Source organism: Sapajus apella, unplaced genomic scaffold (genome assembly GCF_009761245.1).
Source record: "Sapajus apella isolate SASKATOON/1434 unplaced genomic scaffold, GSC_monkey_1.0 scaffold55, whole genome shotgun sequence".
NCBI classification, from domain to species: domain Eukaryota; kingdom Metazoa; phylum Chordata; class Mammalia; order Primates; family Cebidae; genus Sapajus; species Sapajus apella.
This window is the reverse complement of record NW_022436995.1, coordinates 3399670-3421795: the sequence shown is the minus strand read 5'-3', so window position 1 is coordinate 3421795 and position 22126 is coordinate 3399670. Positions and strand designations below refer to the sequence as shown.

General features: G+C 33.8%; 1 protein-coding gene across 3 annotated transcripts in view; it reads left to right on the top strand.

Annotated features, from left to right (window-relative positions):
- MDGA2 (MAM domain containing glycosylphosphatidylinositol anchor 2) overlaps positions 1-22126 on the top strand; it is an 863364-nt gene that overhangs the window by 468604 nt on the left and 372634 nt on the right. For 2 of the 3 annotated variants that reach the window (XM_032244515.1, XM_032244514.1), the window contains exon 3: positions 2475-2649. In XM_032244515.1, coding sequence (XP_032100406.1) covers positions 2475-2649 — 175 coding nt within the window. The remainder of the gene's footprint in view (positions 1-2474; positions 2650-22126) is intronic. The other variant, XM_032244516.1, reaches the window with a different exon arrangement.

Here is a 22126-nt window from a genome sequence, read left to right as displayed (position 1 = left end):
AAAAAAAAAAAAAAAAAAAAAAAAAAAAAAAAAAAAGAAGGAAAGAGTTAACATTAGGGAGTGAGCGGGCCCTGTGATATTACAAGTTTGTTCCTTTTTCTCAGGAGCCTGAACAATTTTCTTTGTAGACTTTGAGGTCACAGCTTTTATCGAAGTATATATGGAGGTTTCTTTTCTCATCAGACACATGACTTGGTAAACTCTCCCATTGAGGAGATTTATATCTTTCTACCACTCAGGAATATTTTCTTTAAGTATTTCTTAAAAGTAGAGAATAAAAAGGGAGGGAAAAATTTCTAAGTGATTATGTACCTTCCTTTCTACTTCTGTTGATTACTTTTCTATTTCCTATGTTTCATTTGAGAATTTTGTTTCTTTTTTGTTTGTTTGTTTTTTGAGACAGAGTTTCCCTCTTGTTGCTCAGGCTGGAGTGCAATGGCAGGATCTTGGCTTACCGCAACCTCCGCCTCCTGGGTTCAAGCGATTCCCTTGCCTCAGCCTCCCAAGTAGCTGAGGCTACAGGCATGTGCCACCGCGCCTAGTTAATTTTGTATTTTTCATAGAGATAGGGTTTCTCCATGTTGATCATGCTGGTCTCAAACACCTGACCTCAGGTGATACACCCTCCTTGGCCTCCCAAAGGTGTTTTATTTTTTAAACTTATTTATAATAAAAACGATATTTGCTTCTGGTAAACTAAATTAAGTATAAATAAGAATTTAAAATAAAACTTAAGAAAAGAACACATTTCACTATCCTCTTTTCACTCCCAGTCCCATCTACAGAGTTTTGTATGTTTCCTTGTGTAATTTTAATAAACATGTGAGTAATGTGTACACATATAAATACAAACATGCTATTTTACACAGATGAGAATATTCTCTTCTGTTTCTTGCTTGTCTTTTTAAACTTATTAATATATTTTGTATCTTAATTTTTCTAATGACTGTATTCAGTACAATTTTAGAGTCGATCAATTTATAACCACCTCTATCTTTTAGCATTTATGTCATTTCCAATATTAGTTTTACACACACAGTAGGCTAATTTCTATGCATTATTCTGTAAATATGTTAGTACTGTAAATGTTAACCAGATAATTGCCAGATGAAAGTATGAGTATGCTTTCATTTTTGACATTATTTACAAAATTCTCCTTTGCTTCTTAGGGACATTTAGTAATGCATTTATAAACTACTGGAAATCAGAAATTATGCCATTTGCTTCTTTGTGTATTTCATATATATAGAAGGTTTTGAATAAATATTTGATATTTCTTTTTGTGATTTACTGATTTTTAAAATTAATACCTTAACATTTGATTCCATTCACAAGGGCAAACAAACATGATTATATTTATACAGATATTATAATTATATGGCTAACTTTTTAAAGTTACTTTTTATGCCATTAGATCATACATTTTAATTAACTTTGTACGAAAATAGGTATATATTGGCAATATTATAGGATTTCCATTTTGATGATTCAGTATTTGGCTTCATTTTCCATGCCTCAGCACATGTGTTTGACCAGAGGATTTCTGTCAGCTGTTTCTCAACCTTAAAATTAAAACAAACTAAAATATATAGCAGGGACATGAAGAGAAATAAAGCCAAATTATTTTTACTTTCCATTTTGTATCACTTTACAGTATGAGCATGTGGCTTTTTATTCAGGTTTTATACACTAAAATACACAAAAGTTGAGTTGAATACCAGTCATTATTGCTAGCAGAAACGAAGTCTGTTGTGCACAGCTGTGTTTAAAAGAATGGTGGTGTTTATAATGAAATGTTTTAGATATACAAAGTGTTTTGGCAGTTTACTAGAAATGTTCTTGAAAAGTTTACATATTTTTTTGAAAATAATTATTGATGTAAAGTGAATACTAATTATCAAAATAGACAAATCATTTGTGGGCTTATTGCAGCAAAGCCATTAAGAAAAAAAAACCTCTTAAACAACCAGGTGTTTAAAATTATGTATAATCTCAATAAGCCATTATGGTATTATGTTTAAAGTATTCAACTCAAATAGGAAATTTCAAACAAAAGAATGAGGCATGTCCAAAAATAAAATGAGAACCTACTTGGACTAAATAAGTAAAATTATGTTACAAGGTTTGGAAAATATGAAAAACAAATTTAAATGCCCAATGAAAAGAAAAATTATAGTTTCAATGTACTACTGATATTTAACGCCCTTTATGTTTATATTGTCCTCCACACTGACTAGGCGATTGATGAATTCTATGCATTTGATTTCAAATTACACACACTGTTCAATGATGACATTACTTTTAACATTTTTTGGATTCAATCATGTCCATCAACCTTAAACTTTTTGTCAGTAGTTTGATAGGAGAGGCAATGTAGAAGCTCTAAATGCAGACTCTTCAAATGAGTGATTGCTATTTGATTTCTCTGTAGGAAAACCAACCTAAAGTAACAATCTTTGTTGATGCTTGCTCAGATCAGGTGGACCAAAACAGCAGGAAGTGCCTCTGACAGATTCCAAGACTCAAGTGTCTTCAATGAGACTTTGAGGATTACAAATATTCAGCGACACCAAGGAGGCCGGTATTACTGTAAAGCAGAGAATGGCTTGGGGTCCCCAGCGATAAAGTCAATCAGAGTGGATGTATACTGTAAGTAAATTTTCGAGAAAACTATCATTAAGCCTAGTATGGATTTCTTTTGTCCTATAAGTCTATGGTTTTCCCAAAAACCATAGTTCTGATTAGTTGAGAATGAAAACGCTATAAAATAATGATAGCTCCCTTAAAACATTTCTGAAGAAAGAATCTTCTCTAGAAACTTTCATAACTTATATATATCCATTATAGAACACTTAGGAACAACATTAACAAGACAATACACATTGGTAATTCCACCAATAACTGCTAGTGTCTTCACGTATATGTTCTTTATATATAAATATATACATGCATTTTATATTTTTATTAAAATAGGGTCATGCTATATGTTTTTTAACTTATGTCTGTTAATTTTACCTACATGTGAATACAGCTATTCTTTTTTTTTTAAATACACATCATACAAGCAGAGCATTATGAATTGGCCTCTAAATGGCCAAAAATCACTATGTGTAGTCTGCTTATGGTCCAACTCTGTTAAAAGTAATCAGCACCAACCCTGGACAATGCTTTGCTACCTGAGAAGTGTTTGTTGATTTGTTGATAGTCTCGTTTTCCTGCATTTTGCTCCTGACAATAATATTTTAAATCTTTTTGGTCTCCTTGCTTCTTTCTCCACAAAAACAAAGCAAAGGCCTACATTTATTTTGGTCTTTTGTCCAGGTTTTTTTTTAATCATTTCATTATGTTTTCACAAGAATTTGCATTTTATGTAAGTCTCTTATGTTGTAAGGTCCTTTTTTTAAAGTAATTTAGATATAAGTAACAAGTGAGAAGATGTTGTTTTTCTTCCTATCTTCCTTTCTTTCCCCTTTCCTTTCTTTCAGTGCAGGACAGCGTGTTACATAGGTAAGAAAGGGCTTGAAATTACATGTGGTCTATTTGTCGGATGCTCTGCTGAATCTCATTTAGTTGCTCAGGTGACTGAGAAATGGGTGATAAAGCAGCATTTGTAATTTGCTTTCCACATTCAGATACCTGCTTTCCTCCTGCTTTTCCTCCTCCTCTTCCTCCTCCTCGTTTCATCCTCTCCAGTATCTTCTATCTCCTGAGGCACCCTGCCCCCTATCCCTCGGCGTAATTTATAAATTTTCATCCCGTGTCACCCTTTCATTATTATTATGGGTGCGCGGGATGACCATACCTGCATACTTCCCAAAATAATAGAGCTCATTTTTTCCCTTTTCCTGACTCAATATTTTCAGTGTTTTTGTTCATCTATAACTTTAAATTAGATTAAATTTAATTTACATGAATTAAATACTTTTGTAATATAATAGTCTAGAGTACATACTTCTGCTTTTTTAGTTATTGCAGTTTTAGGCCATCACATTTTAAATACACTTCTTCAATACTTTAGACACAATTATAAAATCTAAAAAAGTTCTGAAAGTCAGTGAGTATAATATGTTTGTAACTTTTGTAAGCAAAACTTGATGTGAACTAGTGTGGTGTCAAAATTTGATCTGAAATGACTTGAATAAAATGGAAAAAAAGAAAAAAGAAAAATAGAAAAAAAGCTTTACACTCTTTATTTACCATACTTAGAATAATCACGTTTTGCCCAGGAAATGTGTTGTATTACACGATATAGCCAAAGATCCAGCTAAGTGTGTTATATAGTAGATAGCATGTGTTGTATATTATCTTTCTAAAATCTGAAAATTTCTGAAACACATACTCCAAAGGTTTTGAACGTGGGATTTTGACTTGCATTTCTACAATAATAGGTCTGATAATTTAAAAAAAAGTATTGCTGGTTTAGCAAGTTATAAAAGGGGAAATTCACATTTTTAAAGACTTAAAAGATATTTTTCTTTTCCTTTTATTAGAGAGCCTTTTCGTTGCTAGTCTGCATTATCCCTTCTCCTTTCTACCTCCTCATATCTCTTGCTGTGTAGACTGGCTTGTACCGAAGTATCTCATTCATATGGCACACCTTACTGGAAACAATAGCACTGCCCTCTCCGGGTTTCCCAAACCCTGCTAGCCTTCTAAGGCTTGACTCATCTTCCATTCAACCATGCCTGAAGATATCTGTTTGTTACCTTCCTCTTCTTTGACCTCCTTTGGGGTTTTTCTCATGCAATCTGGACTTGACAAGCATCTTGTTTTATGTTATTTCAGTGAAATATCATTGTGATACATACCATGTTGAAGTGCTGTTTTCAGTACTTCTTTGGTGACTAGGATTTATTAACAAGCTGTCTAAAATTATGCCATTTGAGAAAATAACATGATGTTAAGTTCTAGACTATATAAATAAACATGACATAGCTCTAATATAAAATCCCCAGAGAATGCCTTACTTTTAGCTCCAGAGGTCTTTCTACTATGCAGATGTAAACATACATTTAAAGGAGTTATGCCTATTTTTGAGGGTTTGAATAAATTTATTTAGATAGTAAATTTTCAAAAATGCTTTGAGTGGTATGAATACTTAATAGAGACCACTAGACCTATCAAAGAAATCCATGTGCTCCAAATATAACCTTGATTGAAGATCAGAGTTTTTAGGTTCAAGTACCTTTTCTCTACCTGAATTTCTATAGTTTAAAACATGCTTTATCATTGTTGTTAAGGACACAACTAGCATATTCACGTTTTGTTTAAATTTGGCAATGTTGGTGTCTAAAGTTGAATTACAGTCTTTAAGATTTATTTGTGCTCTAATTTTGATTGGATGTTGGACAGCTTAATTGAATAGATATTCATTTATATAAACTATAAGCAAGTGAATGACAATATATTTTGGGTACTTTGCTTTATTCTAGGAAATGCTAAAAAGAATAGGATCTTTTTTTGTGTTTGGAATCATGCCTTTAAAATCATCCACTGCATTGTAGGTTTCTCTTTCTTTTTCTAAACTGATTTCACATGTGGAACTTTCAATGTGGTAGAATGTGGAAACAGGATATGCATAAAAACAAAATACGTTCATGCAAAATTGGCAGTAAAAAATATATTTAAAACACCAGGCTGAGGCAGACTATGACTTGGATTTAACAAAAATAATAATTAATAATGTTATAATTTATTCTTGAATCCCTTGTTATAGATTGTCTCTAAAATCAGCCCCGTAAGCTATTGATGTATAATTAACACATAATGCATTAATATAATGTATCTTTAGTCTTATAGAGTTTTTATAATAGTGAAAATGGACATCTCTCATTAAATCCCATGTTCTGATACAAGTTTCTACCTTTAGAGCTAAAACCTTCCTAAAATAACATTATGTGGTAACCAGTCATTATTTTGATGAGGAAATTTAGTTTCAGGAAAGGAACTTGACACAATGGTGAATAATATAAAATGAGATGACTTTCTTTAGATAGATACTTTGAAATCTTTATAATAGCTATGTTAATATTTTGATTACTTTGAGAAAGTTTATGTATCTTCACTGGCAACTTTTTCTCATATAATTTTCTACAATTTAGTAGAAAATATTAAGCTGCATAGATTTTATAAAGGAACTACCAAATGCATTTTTTTACTGTGTTAAGAATACAGTTTGAAAAATTATTATAATTATGTTCCTCAATTTGTAGGACCTATATTTTATCATTTAAGAATTGTAAAAGCATTCCAAGAGTTTTAGGAAATATAATTTATTGATAAAATATATTTACAGCCTGGTAGATTTTATAAGCACACTGTGACCTAAATTTCCCAAATCTGATTTGGTTATTTATGCAAATATGTCTAATCAAAAGCTAACCAATTACAATTCCTTTTTTGGGTTTGGGAAAATCACTTCTGAGTATCTTCTGAGTGTCTGAACATGGTTTCCCCCAGGCCCATACAAATCTCATCTTGAATTGTAATCTCCATAATCTACACGTGTCAAGGGAGAGACCAGGTGGAGGTAATTGAGTCATGCTGTTCTTGTGATAGTGATTGAGTTCTCACGAGATCTGATGGTTTTTTGAGGGGCTCTTCCCTTGCCCTTTTCCTCGTGAAGAAGGCTCCTACTATTTGTGAAGAAGGGGCTCTTTCCCTCCTTGGTTAGCACTGCTGCCTTGTGAAGAAGGCACCTAGCTTCCTCTTTGCCGTAGCCGTGATTGTGAGTTTACTGAGGTCTCACCAACCATGCCGAACTGTGAGTCAATCTTCCTTCTTTTGTGAATTACCAAGTCTTGGGCATTTTTTCATAGCAATATGAAAATAGACTAATACAATTAGTATTCTCAGAGAAAAAGGGAAAATAATGCTTTCATGTAACACGAACAGGAAAATACAAACAAGGGACTTTCAGAGAATATAAAATAGCAGCTCTTACATTATTAAAAGTGATAACATAAAAATAAGTAGAAGGGCTGAAAAATAAAACAGTAAAAATGGTACAAGAATTTTACAATCAAGTGGGTACTACATAAGAAAGAAGATAAGAAAATTAGAGTGTTAATCTAGCTGTCCTAACGTGAATAATAATAGTTCCACACAGATAAAGTCAAAGTGTTTTTTTTTTTTTAAGAATTTCTTAGAGTTGGACATGTGTTTTTAATTAGAAAGCTACCACTGGATCTTTAACACAATGGAGTAAATTAAATCTTCACCAATACATGTGTCAGCTTGCAACTTCAAAACATTAGGAACAAAATGAAGATCTTAAAACTGTCCAAAGAGTTTTTATTTTTTCCAAAGTGGTCACATATAAAGAATTAGGAATCAAAATGGCACAGGTATGCACAGTTGAATTCTGGTTTAGTAGTCAACTGAGTAAAGCTTTTGAAATTCTGAAGGGAAATTATTTCAACTAGAATCTTCTGTAAAGCCAGGCTATTTATTTCATATATCAAAGAAGAAGAAAGACATTTTAGACCCATAAGATTTCAATGATTTTTGGCTGATACACTCTTGCTGAGGATACTACTTTGATCTATTTTCCACCAAACTTAAGAAGTAAACAAAAAAAGAGGAAGAAATATCATCCCCAAACTAGGAGACTATGTATAGGAAAATATTGAAGTTAATTTCAGAGTAAGAAAGCAGGATGGCACGACAATAGTTATACCTGGCTGGAATGATGATGCTTACCTGATATTTTAGGGACTAATTCTCATCGAAAGGTTAGTAATATGGCAATGATAGGTGGATACAAAATTGAGCATACAAAATATGTGAGTTATTAAGGGAATGTAAAAAGCTGTGTGAAATGAAAGGTAATCAATATACTACAAGGTTCAGCTGTAAAGATTGCTTGCCTAGTCATGATAACAACACTTAACCAAACACTTGCTATAGAGAGAGAGAGAGGATAGGACAGGGTTAGTATAAGAGTTAAATGCTTCCTTTGTTCAATAATTCAGTAAGACAATGTGAAAATGTAAATTAAGTTTATAAATAGAAGTTAAACACTTCCGTATATGAAGGCAAAACCATTTATAAGTAGTTAAGAGGTTCATTAGAAAAGTTTGCCTCCAGGTATTGGAAATACTTAAAGTTGTTTGATGTATAATTATTTGGCCTTTACAACTGTGCACTTGCATAATTCAATTTTAAAAAATTAATAAAATATAGATTGAAGATTTTTACCATGGAGGTTCTTGTTATTAAACTTCCTGAAGTCAAAACTGATTTTATTTCAAATTTTAGCAGAAGATCATTATTAATTCTAAAACTTAAAACTATAGTTACACTCACACTATATTTATTCATAAGAATTGGTATTCCTTGATATTTGACACCAAACAAAGTTGACTAAAAACATATTATCTCCTATATGAAAGATAGGCAATAGCACAGGGAATGTTGGTACTACATTCTGATAACAATTTTCCTTCTAAACTTTTTAGAATAAAATTCTTCAGGTTAATTTCCACTACAATTTTCTTACATGTTATTTAGAATTAAATATTTTAAAAAATAACTTTGACTTTTATTGTCATTCATTGAGTGCCTATTCAAAATACAGCTCCACTAAATTTTGTGAAGCTCAAAGGGAACTTACTAAATAATTTGTACCTTCAATTAGTTTTAACTACTTAATGAGACAAAGTGAAAATTTAATTCATTTAAATGGAATACAAATGTTAAGCAGTAAGGTTAATAACATAAATTATGCCAAACAACAGTGAATGATATGCTAATGGTGCAAAATATAGTGCTGGAAATAAAAGGTTATTGTGGCCTCTTATAAAAGAAGTCGGATTTACATTGCAGTTTTAAGGATGAGTTTTAAAAGAGAATTCTCTCTGGCATTTCTACACGTCTTTTGACAGCTGTGTCCTGAATTGTCTTTTTCAAGAATGTTTGCGTAACCAATAGCCTTGGACAATAGAGACGGTGTCTGCCTTTAGGAAAGAGGGCAGATTTGTTTTCTTGACCAGGATAGGGAAGATGATGTTTACCTCAGGGGCAAAGACGGGGCAGGCTTTCTTGCAGGACCTTTATAAGATGGGGAGCTTCCTGAGCTCAGGGTCCCTTAACTGTGTCAAAAACCAGTGGTGTGCATGGCATTCACCTGGGCTGCCCCACACATTGTCCCTATGAAAATTAAGGTGGGCGGGGGACTTATAAAAACAAGAAGCACATACCTTTAAAGCTTCAGTAATGACATCTTTTCTCTCAGACCCAGAAGTCTTGTGTTTTTGGTTGCATCCATGAAATCCATGAAACTTTGGCAGGCTAACCTATTAGCCAGCAAGTAGGGAAAAATATCAGACCCCTCACTGTTCTTAACAGAGTAGTGGGGAAAACCAAAGCTATCTTTTAATGGATGAGAAATTTGATTAAAGGCACAAAATAAGGGAGAATAAACCATCAGAGTATATGGACTAGCGGTTAAGATAGTGGTTTTGGAGGAGAAATTACAGCTTAATTTGAAAGACTGTTAATTATGTCGTAATTATGTTGAATTTTTACTGCCAGTGTTTTTACCACATGAATGATGATCTGCCATTTATGTAAGATGCAAAATAAATAAATTATATATTTTTCCTTTTTTTAGAGACAGGGTCTTGCTCTGTTGCCTAAGCTCCAGTGCAGCAGTGCAATCATAGCTAACTGTAACCTTGAACTCCTGGATTCAAGGGCTCTTCCTGCCTTAGCCTCCTGAGTAGCTAGGACTACAGGCATGCATGGTGGAGTCTTGCTATGTTGCACAAGCTGGTCTCAAATGCTTGGCCTTAAGCAATCCTCTGGCCTCAGCCTCCCAAAGTGCTGGGATTACAGGCATGAGCCACTTGTCCCCAGCCCCTGGAATTGTAATTTTATAACTGTAGAACCACTGATAAGAGTTAGCATTCTCCTAATATTGATACTGCTTCATTTGTCCTCTCTAAAAAGCGACGGCCACTTACTGAGAACCCTAAGATCTATCTTTAGAGGAAGAAAGAGTATATCCTACGTAGAAAAAAAAGTGGTTTAATAGAATTTTGATGTGCTTATTCCCAAATATATTTGTTACCTTAAGATTCTTGAGGATATTTAAACAACTTTCTAAAAGTATATTCATCTATTTTATTTCATTTATTCCTAGCCATAACTGTGTGACTCCTAGGGTAATAGAGGTCATATAACTTTAAAGGTTAGGGTTCGATTAAAACTTATTTTTAATTCAAAAAGAAATTAGATTCAGAGGCATTAGCTTAATAAGTTTTTATGTGTGCAGACACTGTTCACACGAGACAACTCTTTTCCAAGATCCATTAAACACGTTGTAAGCATTCTTATTTCTGAAGCATATCCTTTACTTCAGTTTCACTTAGGTAGCTTGCTGCATTTCATTATGTTCAGAGCAGACAGTGATATTTTTGGTCCTTGTCTGATAGACTTATTTATTGCATTTTCACCTGGGATCTTAGTATAACATTATCATTTTATTCTACAAGTACAGCTTACCTGCATTAGAAAGAATTATAAGCCATACAGCTAAAAATTATTGACATTGAATATATTTTTACTGGAACCATCAACATGATTTTTGGACAGAAGAGTTTAGGAAAAGGGCTAGAATGACGAATGGGAATTCTAGAAACATGACAAACCCTGGGAAAAAACTAATCCTTCATGTAAATCCTATTAAGCATAATTTTCTCACCCACCACCCATCCTCCCAAAACATCAGCCTTGGATTTGGAAGGTCTTAATATTGTTTGATGCAGCAATCAGAATACTTATTAAAATGAGTTGCTGTCATGCTAATTGCCTTATTAATAAAATTTGAGACAGGATTTTGCAGTTTTATGAGTGATACAGATGAAGAGTGCTTGCTTATCATCAGTGTTATTTACTGGCGGGATGCACAACCAATCTAATTTCCAAATAGTATTAGAGTTCCTAATAAGAGCTTTGTGGAAAATCCTATTACATACCTGTTTACTGATTCTTGTTCAGAGGACATTAGAGAAGAATTACTTTTAAATCAGTTTAGTCCTATCTCAATTATTATCCATTCAGTACTGGTCAATTGCGCCCTCTTAAGATGCATTCACAGAGCACCTACTGGAGTCTTCCTGAAATTCACAAATACACAATCAGAATGGCAACTGGCAGCTTTCCCTCAGTTGCTCTGCACCGGTTCCTGTTGCCTTTAGGTCTTTCATTGAATCTGATTCTGAAAGTCTCAGACATTGTGTGAGCCTTCTGAGCTGGAGGGCTTGGAAGGCCACTTCAATTCATCTGTTAGTTTGCAATGTTAACTGACAGTCTACACTGTGAAAAACAGTCTACACGGACTACTGGTGAAAGATAGAACAAAAATACAAGGCCTTTGCCCTGTAGAACCTTATAATCACTTGGAGATATGAAAAATCGATGTAAAAATATCTTGGGTAAAAATTAGGTAAGTCTAAATTTAAAGTTTGTTGACATTAAAAATACTAAGGGCAAAGTGATGCATGACGTTAAATAGAAAGTCCTCTCACTAAATATGTTAAGGAAGTCAATGAAATGGATATAATCATTACATTGGTGTGTGTTTAATTTCAAGGTTGTTACTCTAGTAATAACCATTCCTGAGCAAAAGTATTAACTGAAAGCTTGTAGTGTTTTTCATAAAGATAGAAGGCTGTTCAAATGTACAGCTGTGTTTGTAATTTTGCTCTTGTTGTTGCCAGTATATTTTTATAAATGTTCACATTTAAATTCGGTAAAGGTTCTCCTTATCTAAAAAATATTTATAAATTTTGTCTGTCATTTAAAAGAGATAAATCTATTGGTTAAACTGAATAAAAGGCCCTTAAGAACACAGACCATGATCTGGGTGGGATTCCCTAGCCAAAGTTTAAGTGGCAGGCAGAGGTACCTGCTGAGTCAGCCAAAGAATGCAGATTGGCATCCAGCGTTCTGACCTTCAGTCAGTTCGTGAGCCCTCTGAATCTAGCTTTCTCCCTGAGGGCAAAGTCTGCCACTGTCAACTCTATATGGCATATGCATTTCATTTAAAACATATTTGAAGAAGAAATATAATTTGTACAAGTAAGGTGAGCTTATAAAATGGTTTGAATATAAAAACGGAGGATGCTTAATATGTTTTTTCTTCCTACTTATTTAAAAATACAGCAAATTCTGAGTCACACAGAAGATAAAGTAAAATATTGAATGGTGAATTATTGTTTACTTATTTAGCACTTGAGGCCAAACTTTGTCTGAATTTTCTCAGAATATATTATACTATCAAATAACCCTGTCAAGAGAACCTGGCGACCTTTGCTTCTGCAGTTTGGTCTATACCGTGAGTCAGGTCGAGTAATTTGAAATATCTGTTGTTGACTGGCATTATAGGATAAAGTAGAAGGATTCTCAGAGAATAAAAAACCCAGGAGATTTCTACAAAATAAGAATCTCTTTAAAATTGAAATGATTTCTACCTCAAACTTCAAGGCAAGAATTTATTTTTTCCCTTTGACAATTGAAGGAAATGATTTTTAAAAAAGGGTATCAGAGAGTACATCTGACCTTGCTTCTATACTTCATATTTTCAAAATCTTAGCTCTGTTTTCTCTTGATAGAGGGAAAAATTTAATATGTCTTCACTTCTGAAACATACTGGTGTGACTGATCCATGAAATACTGAAATATCTGAAAAGCAGCCTACTTTCAATCCCTTAAACTGAAAGTGAAGTGAAAATATCTGCACCCTACTAGAGGGCAGTGCAGTGTTTTTATTCATGATCACTTGAGTTTGTCACCAGGCTTAGAATATAAAACTCTGTGTTTCATGAAGCAGCGCTGAGGCAGATATGCAATCAAGACATCCAGATGGCTGTGAATGAAATAAAGGATTTGTTTCAAACGTTTTCAGGTGTCCATCCCTAAGTGCTATATTCTAAATGTAGAAGAGAACATGTGGGAAAAAAAGCTTTTAGAAATATTTTCCAGTTTTCAGAATGAGCTAAAATAGAGAAAGGGGAACAAATTGTATTTTCTAATACCACTTTCACTATCTTATTCCAGTCTCTCATCACTTCACACCTGGTTCCCGCAGAAGGTCCCCCCAGCAGACCTCTCCCTCAGTAATAGCTCTCTCGTTAAATTTATTCTGCATATCTTTGCCAGATCAATCTTCCTTAAATTTAATGCTCACACAGTACTTCCCGCTAAAAATTTATTCTATTTTTGATTAATAAAAATCCAAGCCCCTCTGCTCATTTTTTCTCCTGTTATGTTGAAATTTAATTGCTCATCCTCCTAAAGCAACATCCTATGACCTCACCTCCCTGCCCCCCATCCTCTGTCACACTTCTTGACCCCCATATTCATTGCTATACATTTTGTTCTCCCAAAGGGTCTTGTAAACGCCTGCAGAATAGAGATCACCTTATGTCATTATTTACTATAACTCTAACCAATGAACAACTCAGTGACAAACTTATAATAAGGTATATGAAATACACGTGGCTTAATTACTAAAGAGCACCGGAGATAAAAACAAACTGTTTGATGCTATCTCTTTTAAAATGTGCATTTGATTTTTCTATCTTCCTCCTCCTTTAGACCTGTGGACCCATTTTTATGATCTCTGAATTCTAAGAAATAGTCTAACAATCATCTACCATCTATCATCTGTCGTCTGTCCTTTTTTTTTAGAGACAAGTTCTCACCATGTTACCCAGGCTGGAGTACAATGGTGTGATTATAGTTCACTGTGTTCTTGAAGTTGTGGGCTCAAGTGATTGTCTCACCTCTGCCTCGTGCCTAGCTAGGACTCCAGGTGCACATTGCCATGGCTGGCTAATTTTATGTTTTTTTTTTTTTTTTTTTTTATAGAGACTGAGTCTTGCCATGTTGCCCAGTTTGCTCTTGAACTCCTGGCCTCAAGCGAGTCTCCCAGCTCCACCTCCCAAAGTACTGGGATTACAGGTGTAAGCCACTGCACACCTAGCCCTACCTATATATTTATTTTATTTCGTTTTATATTTATTTTTGAGACAGAGCCAGAATGCGGTGAAATGATCCTAGCTCTATCTCCTGGGCTTGATCTCCTGGGCTCAAGCAATTTTCCCACCTCAGCTTCTTGAGTAGCTAGGACTACAGGCAGCCGCCAACAGGCCTGGCTAATTTTTTTTTTTTTTTTAAGATGAGGTCTCACTATGTTGACCAGGCTAGTCTCAAACTCTTGGACTCAAGAGATCCTGCTGCCTCAGCCTCCTAAAGTACTGTGATTACAGGCATGAGCCACAAGGCCTGGCCTCCCTATATATTTTAAGCTAAAGTCTGTGATCATACTGCTTAAAAAATGTGTTCTCATAAATTTCCTCAAAGCAAGCATTCAGGCAAAGATATGATGGCATGTGTCCATATGTATATTAGGAAAAAGAGAGCAAGTGACTAGTAATCTTAATGGCAGTTCTCTGAGGGGGCAGTATGTTTTGGTTGGAAAACCCAGAGTTAGAAAATTAACTCTGTCTTTTCTTTTTTCTGTCTGTGAACAGCAGTGTTTTCAGTGTTAAGAGTGAGATCTGGAAAACAATGCTTTTGAATAGTGCCCTTTGTGGGAGTAAAATTCTACTTCGTATGGTGTAGTATATAGTGAAGCATTCAGTATTCATTCAACAAACAATTATCAAATGACTTCTGTGTGGCAGATTTTGTGTGACTCAGTCCTGTGAACACAGAGGTAAACAAAACCAGCACGGTTATATCATCAGAGAGTAGAATCCAGCATAGCAGAGTTAAGATACTTGCTGTAGTAGCTGAAATGCTGAGCTAAGATTAGGAGATCATGGTTCCATTTCTTCTTGTGTTAGCCCAGAGACTTGCAAAATTGTGAATTTAACAAAGAGACTTGACTTTCATAGGTCTAAGTTTGTTGTTGTTTTTTTTCTAAGTGAAAAAAATTGGATGAAACATCCTAAATTATCTTTAAAAGTTTTAGCTTCTTTAATGATGAATTCTTTTCTATTGAAAGGGTATTTCACATTAAGAAGAAATTATCTGTAATCTCAGCACTTTGGGAGGCTGAGGCAGGTGGTTCACGAGGTGAAGAGATCGAGACCATCCTGGTCAACATGGTGAAACCCCGTCTCTACTAAAAATACAAAAAATCAGCTGGGCATGGTGGTGCATGCCTGTAATCCCAGCGACTCAGGAGGCTGAGGCAGGAGAATTGCCTGAACCCAGGAGGCGGAGGTTGCGGTGAGCCGAGATCGCGCCATTGCACTCCAGCCTGGGTAACAAGAGCGAAACTCCGTCTAAAAAAAAAAAAAAGTTATCTAGAATAAAGATTTTTAAGTGTGTTTTGTAGCATGGAAGAAAAAATAGACCTTTATTAAACATATATTTATTTTTCTAAGAAAGTTCTGAATAATGCTAATAATATACCAATAAATATTTTCTAAGTACCCATTAGGCTTGGAGATATTAAAATGTATACAGCATATTATCTACCCAATAATAAATTATAGACTCTTTGACATGTAAGAATAGACATAAGGTCATAAGCACAAGGAAGATGTATTACAGAAGTTGAGGGGAAGAAATAGTCATTAAAGATCTTCATGATCAAAGAAAGTATTGAAGTCGTCAAGAAAGAGTTAACTTAGAAATTCTAGGTGAGAGGGAGGTATTTTTCTGACAGAATGGGGCTACATGTATATGCATACATACACACGCACATATATACACATACAGAGAAAAACTACATATGTATATTTATGGTTTGTCATTTGACAAAAATTTGCTAGTATACATGTAAAGAAGGAGCTGAGAGAGAAAGCAATCAATAGAAGCCTTTTCTATATTTTTGACTTAGGCGACTCCAATTTTAAATAAGTTGTTCAAATCTTCACAGCATGTTGTTGGCAAAAAATAGGAATCATAAATTAAGTCTTGTAACTATGTACCCACAATTGGTACCTAGTGAAATTGTTTTAGAATATATAATGTCAGTAGTAGAAAAACTCAATATCAAAAATAGAAAACTAGTACATTTTCCTTTTTAGCATCTTATTTAGCAAATCACATGTTTTATTAATAACATAGCGAATAACAAATTCCCTGTGAATCTGAACTGTTGTAAACTATTGTCAACAAGCTAATTCATTCCGTGAGCACACCTTTTTGAAGTTCCAGTCTTAATAAAATAATACAAGGTATGAAGGTGTTGCAACTCCTGAGAATTAGAGTAATGAGATAATACATTTTTGTATAAAACAAAAAACAATAAAACCATAAATACAGTTTCTGTATTCTAGCTTAGAAGAGAATGCAAAAGTATACCTAAAATGAGGTAACTGATTATCATATACTTTTTCAGTAAGTGCATTAACCTTTTTAGAGATAAGATTATAGTTTTTCACTTCTAATTCAGGATTTCCTTTCCCATTGAATTTGTGTTTTATTTTACTTGAAAGACATATATGCATATATTATACGTTTTCTGCATAACTTTATAATAAACATTTCACTAAATTTTTGCTGCTTAATTTTCTCCCCCACGGTAAGTCAATTTCCATTCAGCTTTGTCTACCATATATCTTCTCTTGCAAGGTAAACACATAGCGTTGTTCTAAGACAAGAATGGTAATGTTGGTAATACTGACTGTAACGTAGATAAAACAAGGTAGAATGACTCCAGTCTTAGTATGCATAAAATGTTAATTAAGCCTTTCAATTAAGATTTAATCATTCTTTCAAAATATTCACTATGTATGTGCTCATTTCTAATTCTGTTTGGATTTTTCATCTTTGTACTTTTCTAAATATTATTCTAAATATTATTCTGTGCCAACTCTAATTTTTCTTATTGACATCTGTCAGATCTCACGACTTCTCTTACCTTGCCTAAAGGCCCCAAAGACATGTATCTGCTCTGTTGCGATTAGAGTGTATCCTCAGGAATTGTTTTTGGAGAAGTTTCCTTCTCATAGTTCTGAAATTATATTGTGGGTTTTATCTCTGGTTATATATCCTAATCTCTTGTGATTTAAAAAGATTTTTTGGTCTAAGCCCAGATCTCCTGAATCAAAACTAGGTATGTCATTTTAATACTCTGTCAAAGTCCACAGCCTTCCTTCAGGGTTTCTGAAAATTACCCTGGTTTACAAAACCCTCTGCTTTCTGGGCTTCTACTTCTCTTTCGCTGTCACTGTGCAATCTTGCTTGGACCAATCATAAAGCATGGCGCCATTTGATTTTACACCAAAACTCCTCTACCACCCAGCCTCCATGAACTCAGCAAACTTAGATGAAAATTGCCCAGATATGATTGAGGCTCCCAGCAATACCAAAAGCTTTACTTGGATCTGATGGAATCATTGATCCTAGTTTTCTGTGTTCCCTCAGTGTATTCAAACATTCTGTGTCTTCCTGGCACCTTTCATCCTGCATACTTCTCCTTCTTTCTTCCTTTCAGGACCCACATAGCGAATCTCTTTCCCCATCTGTCATCAAGTCCCATGTCATGGCAAATAGCACCCCTGTTCTCTAATCCCCGACAGGCCCTCCCTCTCGACCTCCCAGCTTTACCTTCACCCTGACACCTATAAATGTATTTTTTAAAGAGTGATCTCTTTGGGGAAACTAGTGCCCAATGTTAGACTCATGAAATGCCTCTATCTTGTTATAGCTACATAAGAAATACCTGCATGCCTGTAACTGCAGAGTGCCCGGGCGGTGTTCATGATAGGATCTGTAATTGCTTAGCCTCCTCTCCTTTTTAAATGTCTAGGTCAATGTTAAGACCATCAGTACAAGTCCTTTCGCTTCAAATTGAAGAACTGGAAACTCTTTTTAGGCATTTAAAACACCAATACTGGAAAGAAAAGTTATTTTCCAGTACTTCAAAGATCTTCCTTAACATTGCATTTAGCTATCATAATAATTCTCTAGTATAAACATTTGTTCCACAAGCATGTATTCAGTATCAGTTATATGCTATTAACTTGGACACTAAGGTCATTAGAGCATCACTGTGAGTACAAACATGAGCCAGGCTGCTGGCTTCTCATCCTGGGTTTATACTTTTTCACTTTATAAATTTTGTCACCATATAATCCAGATATTTTCACTTTCTGAACCGCATGCAACTTAATGCTGCTCATTTGTAAAATGGAGATAATAATAACAATTCCTCCCTCAGGATTGCTGTAAGGATAAAATTAGGGCCTGTATAGTTATTGGTTCAATGGCTGACACAGAGTTGGAGCTCAGGAAGGTCAGCTTTTAATTCCTGTTGACAAGTGGCATGGTAGGGTTATAGGAGAGGAGGGAGAAGCTCCAAGAAGGATGGTTGTCATTGACAGCATTGTGACCTTTACAGGTTGGTGCCTGATAACAGGATTTAAAAAAAAAAAAAATCAGGAAGTTAGCCTAAAGCTTCCAAGGGTAGGGATTGTTAAACAGATGTGTCAATGAGTTAATCTAATTGCAAGCATACTTCTCCACCTTTTACTAGGTTTATAACTGGGCAATTTCCTTAACTCTTTATCAGAGGGCCGTTATGATAGCTATATACGGTTGTTGTTATCTAATCATTACTGCAACTACTTTTACTAACATTAATCAAGTGCTTGCTATTTGCCCCCAAAATTGTTAAGTCCATTGTAAGGATTTTAAGTTTTACAACTATAAAAAGGTTTAGAATGATGAATGACATGATAAGAACTCAATAAAGGATGATAAGAAAAAGAGTAACCGTGAAAGGAAGAGGCAGTGGGATATATCATATTTATTTAATTTGTTTATATTTAGGTGTAAAATACTTCACGTATATAAAAATTATTTCACTATTACTATTGCTATTCTACTAAAAGATAACATTTCATAGCATTTAATATGTACTGTACATTGTGTCAAGTGCTTTACGTACAGGATTTTGCATAATTAAATGTGTACAAGTCCCATTTTACAGATGATGAGCGGAAAGAAAGATAAATGATATAAAGTAGAGAGGGTATTAGATGGAATTGAGAATCTGGAGGGACTGGAATAAAAACTCAGATAACTTTAGGAAAAACTATCTTACTCTGTAATACAAAGATAGAAGAGAAGGAAATAGAAAAAGAAACAGATAAAGAAGGCTGGCAGTGGCTAGAAAGTTGAAGGAGTTGATATCTGTTGTGTCCATTTTGATACTAAAATAAAAAGTAAGTTATTTTGCTGAGAATATGAGCAACAGCTGGGCTGGAGGTCTGAAGCGAATTCTACGTATTTGAGACAATTATTGTGAAGCATAGGACATGCCATTTACTTGGAGGAGAGAGGCTTATGAAACACACTAAGGCTTCGGTCAGTCTGATGAGTAGGTGCACCAGGCAGGACGGAGGAATAATAGGAGATGGGAGGCCGAGGGAGGAGGGAGAACCATCTGGGTTTATAATTTCAGAGCTAGGATGTGTTTGTGTGATCCTAAGGTTGAAGTAATAATCTTGTGACAGTGTTGCCGAGGTGGAATGAAAGTGACTGTCCTTTCAGTAGAAGGTATTAGGGATTATGGAGCTACTGAGGATGGATGTAGTATTGATGAGCATATTGAAATCATGGCATTTGGTAGCAGGAATCATGTAAGAGAGAGGGGTTATAAACCAGATGACAAGTGTTCTTCAAGAAATTGATGGAGTAGGTAAACTAGCAGATATGCAATAAAAATAGAAAAAGGGAAGTTGTTGCACATATGAGTGATTAAAAACTAATGTGATATATTATGGCATTAAAATCTTACTCTGTTGCCTTCAATGAAACAAATCCATTCTTTGAAAAGAGAATAGTTTCAGAAATAGGATATCATTTTAAATTGTTTTGTTCATTCTGTCTTCAATAAATATATCTAATTATTTTAGCTGTATTATTGTATTTGCTTGTGTTTTACTTTAGAAAAACATAAATTAAAAATGCCATATAGGGTGGTGACAGTGATTTCTTTGTGCTAAGCTAAGTTCTCTCCACCATTATGTTCTTTCTTCTTTCTTTTTCATTCTTTGGTCATCCTTATTACTATATAGACTATACATCATAAACACATATACAAAACACATAAGTAAATAAATTATATGTATAAAGCATCTATTCTGTTTTCCCATTTTTTTCCTATTAACAGTTCTCTTCCTGTTCTAATCTCCTAATTTTCTCTTTCATTTACCCTTATTCATTGCATTTGGTTTACATATTATTTATAGGTTCTTATAAATATTATCTGTATTTTTATATTACTGAGATCCATATGGTTTTATATTTTTAAATTTATTTAAGGATGATTTTTTACTGTTGGTCAGCCATTTAAGCCAAAATTTGCAATGAAATGCAAATGTCATACATTATGTTCTAAAATTTCTGAATATCAAATTCACCTTTATATTCTTTGCACGTTGATCTGAATTACTGTTCTGTTAAGTTGAAAAAATAGTGGAGAAAGAAACTGTCCTTATTTATCCTCTTCTTCAATTATTTAACAAATACCTTTGTGCTTATTATTAATATTTATTCCACATAATATATGATTGTTTTTCTTTGAGTATGATATAAATGTAGCACCTTATGGGGAGACTGTTATTTGTATGACCTTAGAGCAACAATCACTTTGAGATGAGGAAGTTGGAAGACATTTTTCTCAGGTCTACTCTAGCACTGACATTTTACTGCAATCTTCATTTCTCATAAAAGTTTATGGTTTCAAAGCAACAAATTAGTAAAACCAAAAAGTTAGTAGAAAGTGGATATTTTAAAAACGTATTCTATTATTCTTTCATAGATGCTTATTTTAACTTTGTCATAGTGATTTGTTGAATTAAAGAAACAGTGTTCCTAGGAAAAATAGCCAAAATTGTTGGAATGTTGAATTAGAAAATGGGGAGTTACCTAGACATCAAGTTTTATGTGTCTTTATTTAAAGTCAGGTGTGAAAATCACTATTGAAAATTATATATATATGACATATATATGTATAGAGAGAAAGGCGGGGAGAGAGAGAAGAGATGTATTTTAAGAAATTGGCTCCCACAATTGTGGGAGCTGACAAGTTTGAAATTTGTAAGGCAGGCCAGTAGCATGGAAGTTTAGGTAAGAATTAATGTTTCAGTCTTGAATCCTAATTTCACAAAGCAGCCTGATGGAAACTCAGAGTTTTTATGCTGCAGTCTTGGATAGAATTCCTCCTTTTCCAGAAGCCTCAGTCTCTGTTCTTAAAGTTTTCAACTTTAAGCTTGTTTACATTATGAAGAATATGTTTTATTCTACATTTATTGATTAAAATATTAGTTACATCTAAACAATAACTTCCAAGTACTGATGTTTGGCCAAGCAAATGGGCAGCATAATAACCTAGGCAAGTTGACGTATAAAATGACTCATCACATCTCTTTCCATTATTTTGAGGTTTTATTCTTCATCTGAATGTCTAATCAATTCTCATTAAAAATAAAAGACATATGAAAGTTTAAAAACATTGCTAAATAAGGTAAATGAATCTGGTTAAAAACTTCAACAGAACATTCATTGCATTATTGCAATCTTTTCATTGTAATTGTATTCATATAAATCTAAAACATGTTAAAGAAGATATCACCAGCTGAAGTTTAAAAAATAAAGACTAACCATTTGATCTATTTTAAACAAATTGCTGTTTTGACCGGTTTGTTTTGGACTAAGTCACATAACCAATCAATGTATTGACTTCACATATGAAGTCAATGTATATATTGCACATATGCACGTATCTGTAGCTAGAGATATAATTATATGGCTATGAGTAGATTATTTTTTACTTAAACAGGATTGCTGCAGGATTGCATACAAATGGTATCATTTTTCAGGGAAATGAAGGACTGAATATGTTACCATCACTATAACTCCATAGTGCTAAAATAATATAGCCTTTGTGGCCTGTTAAGGTATTTTTTCTAATCTTGTTTCAGATTCATCAGCAAAACATTTCTGACAAACATGCCTGAGTTTAAAAAATAATAGTTTTTACTTTAAAGCACATCATTGACAACACATTAGTATGTGATTGTTTTTATTTTAGGCTAAAAATAATCTCAAGTGATTAGTATAATTTCACTATATGATATCAACTTTTTGATAT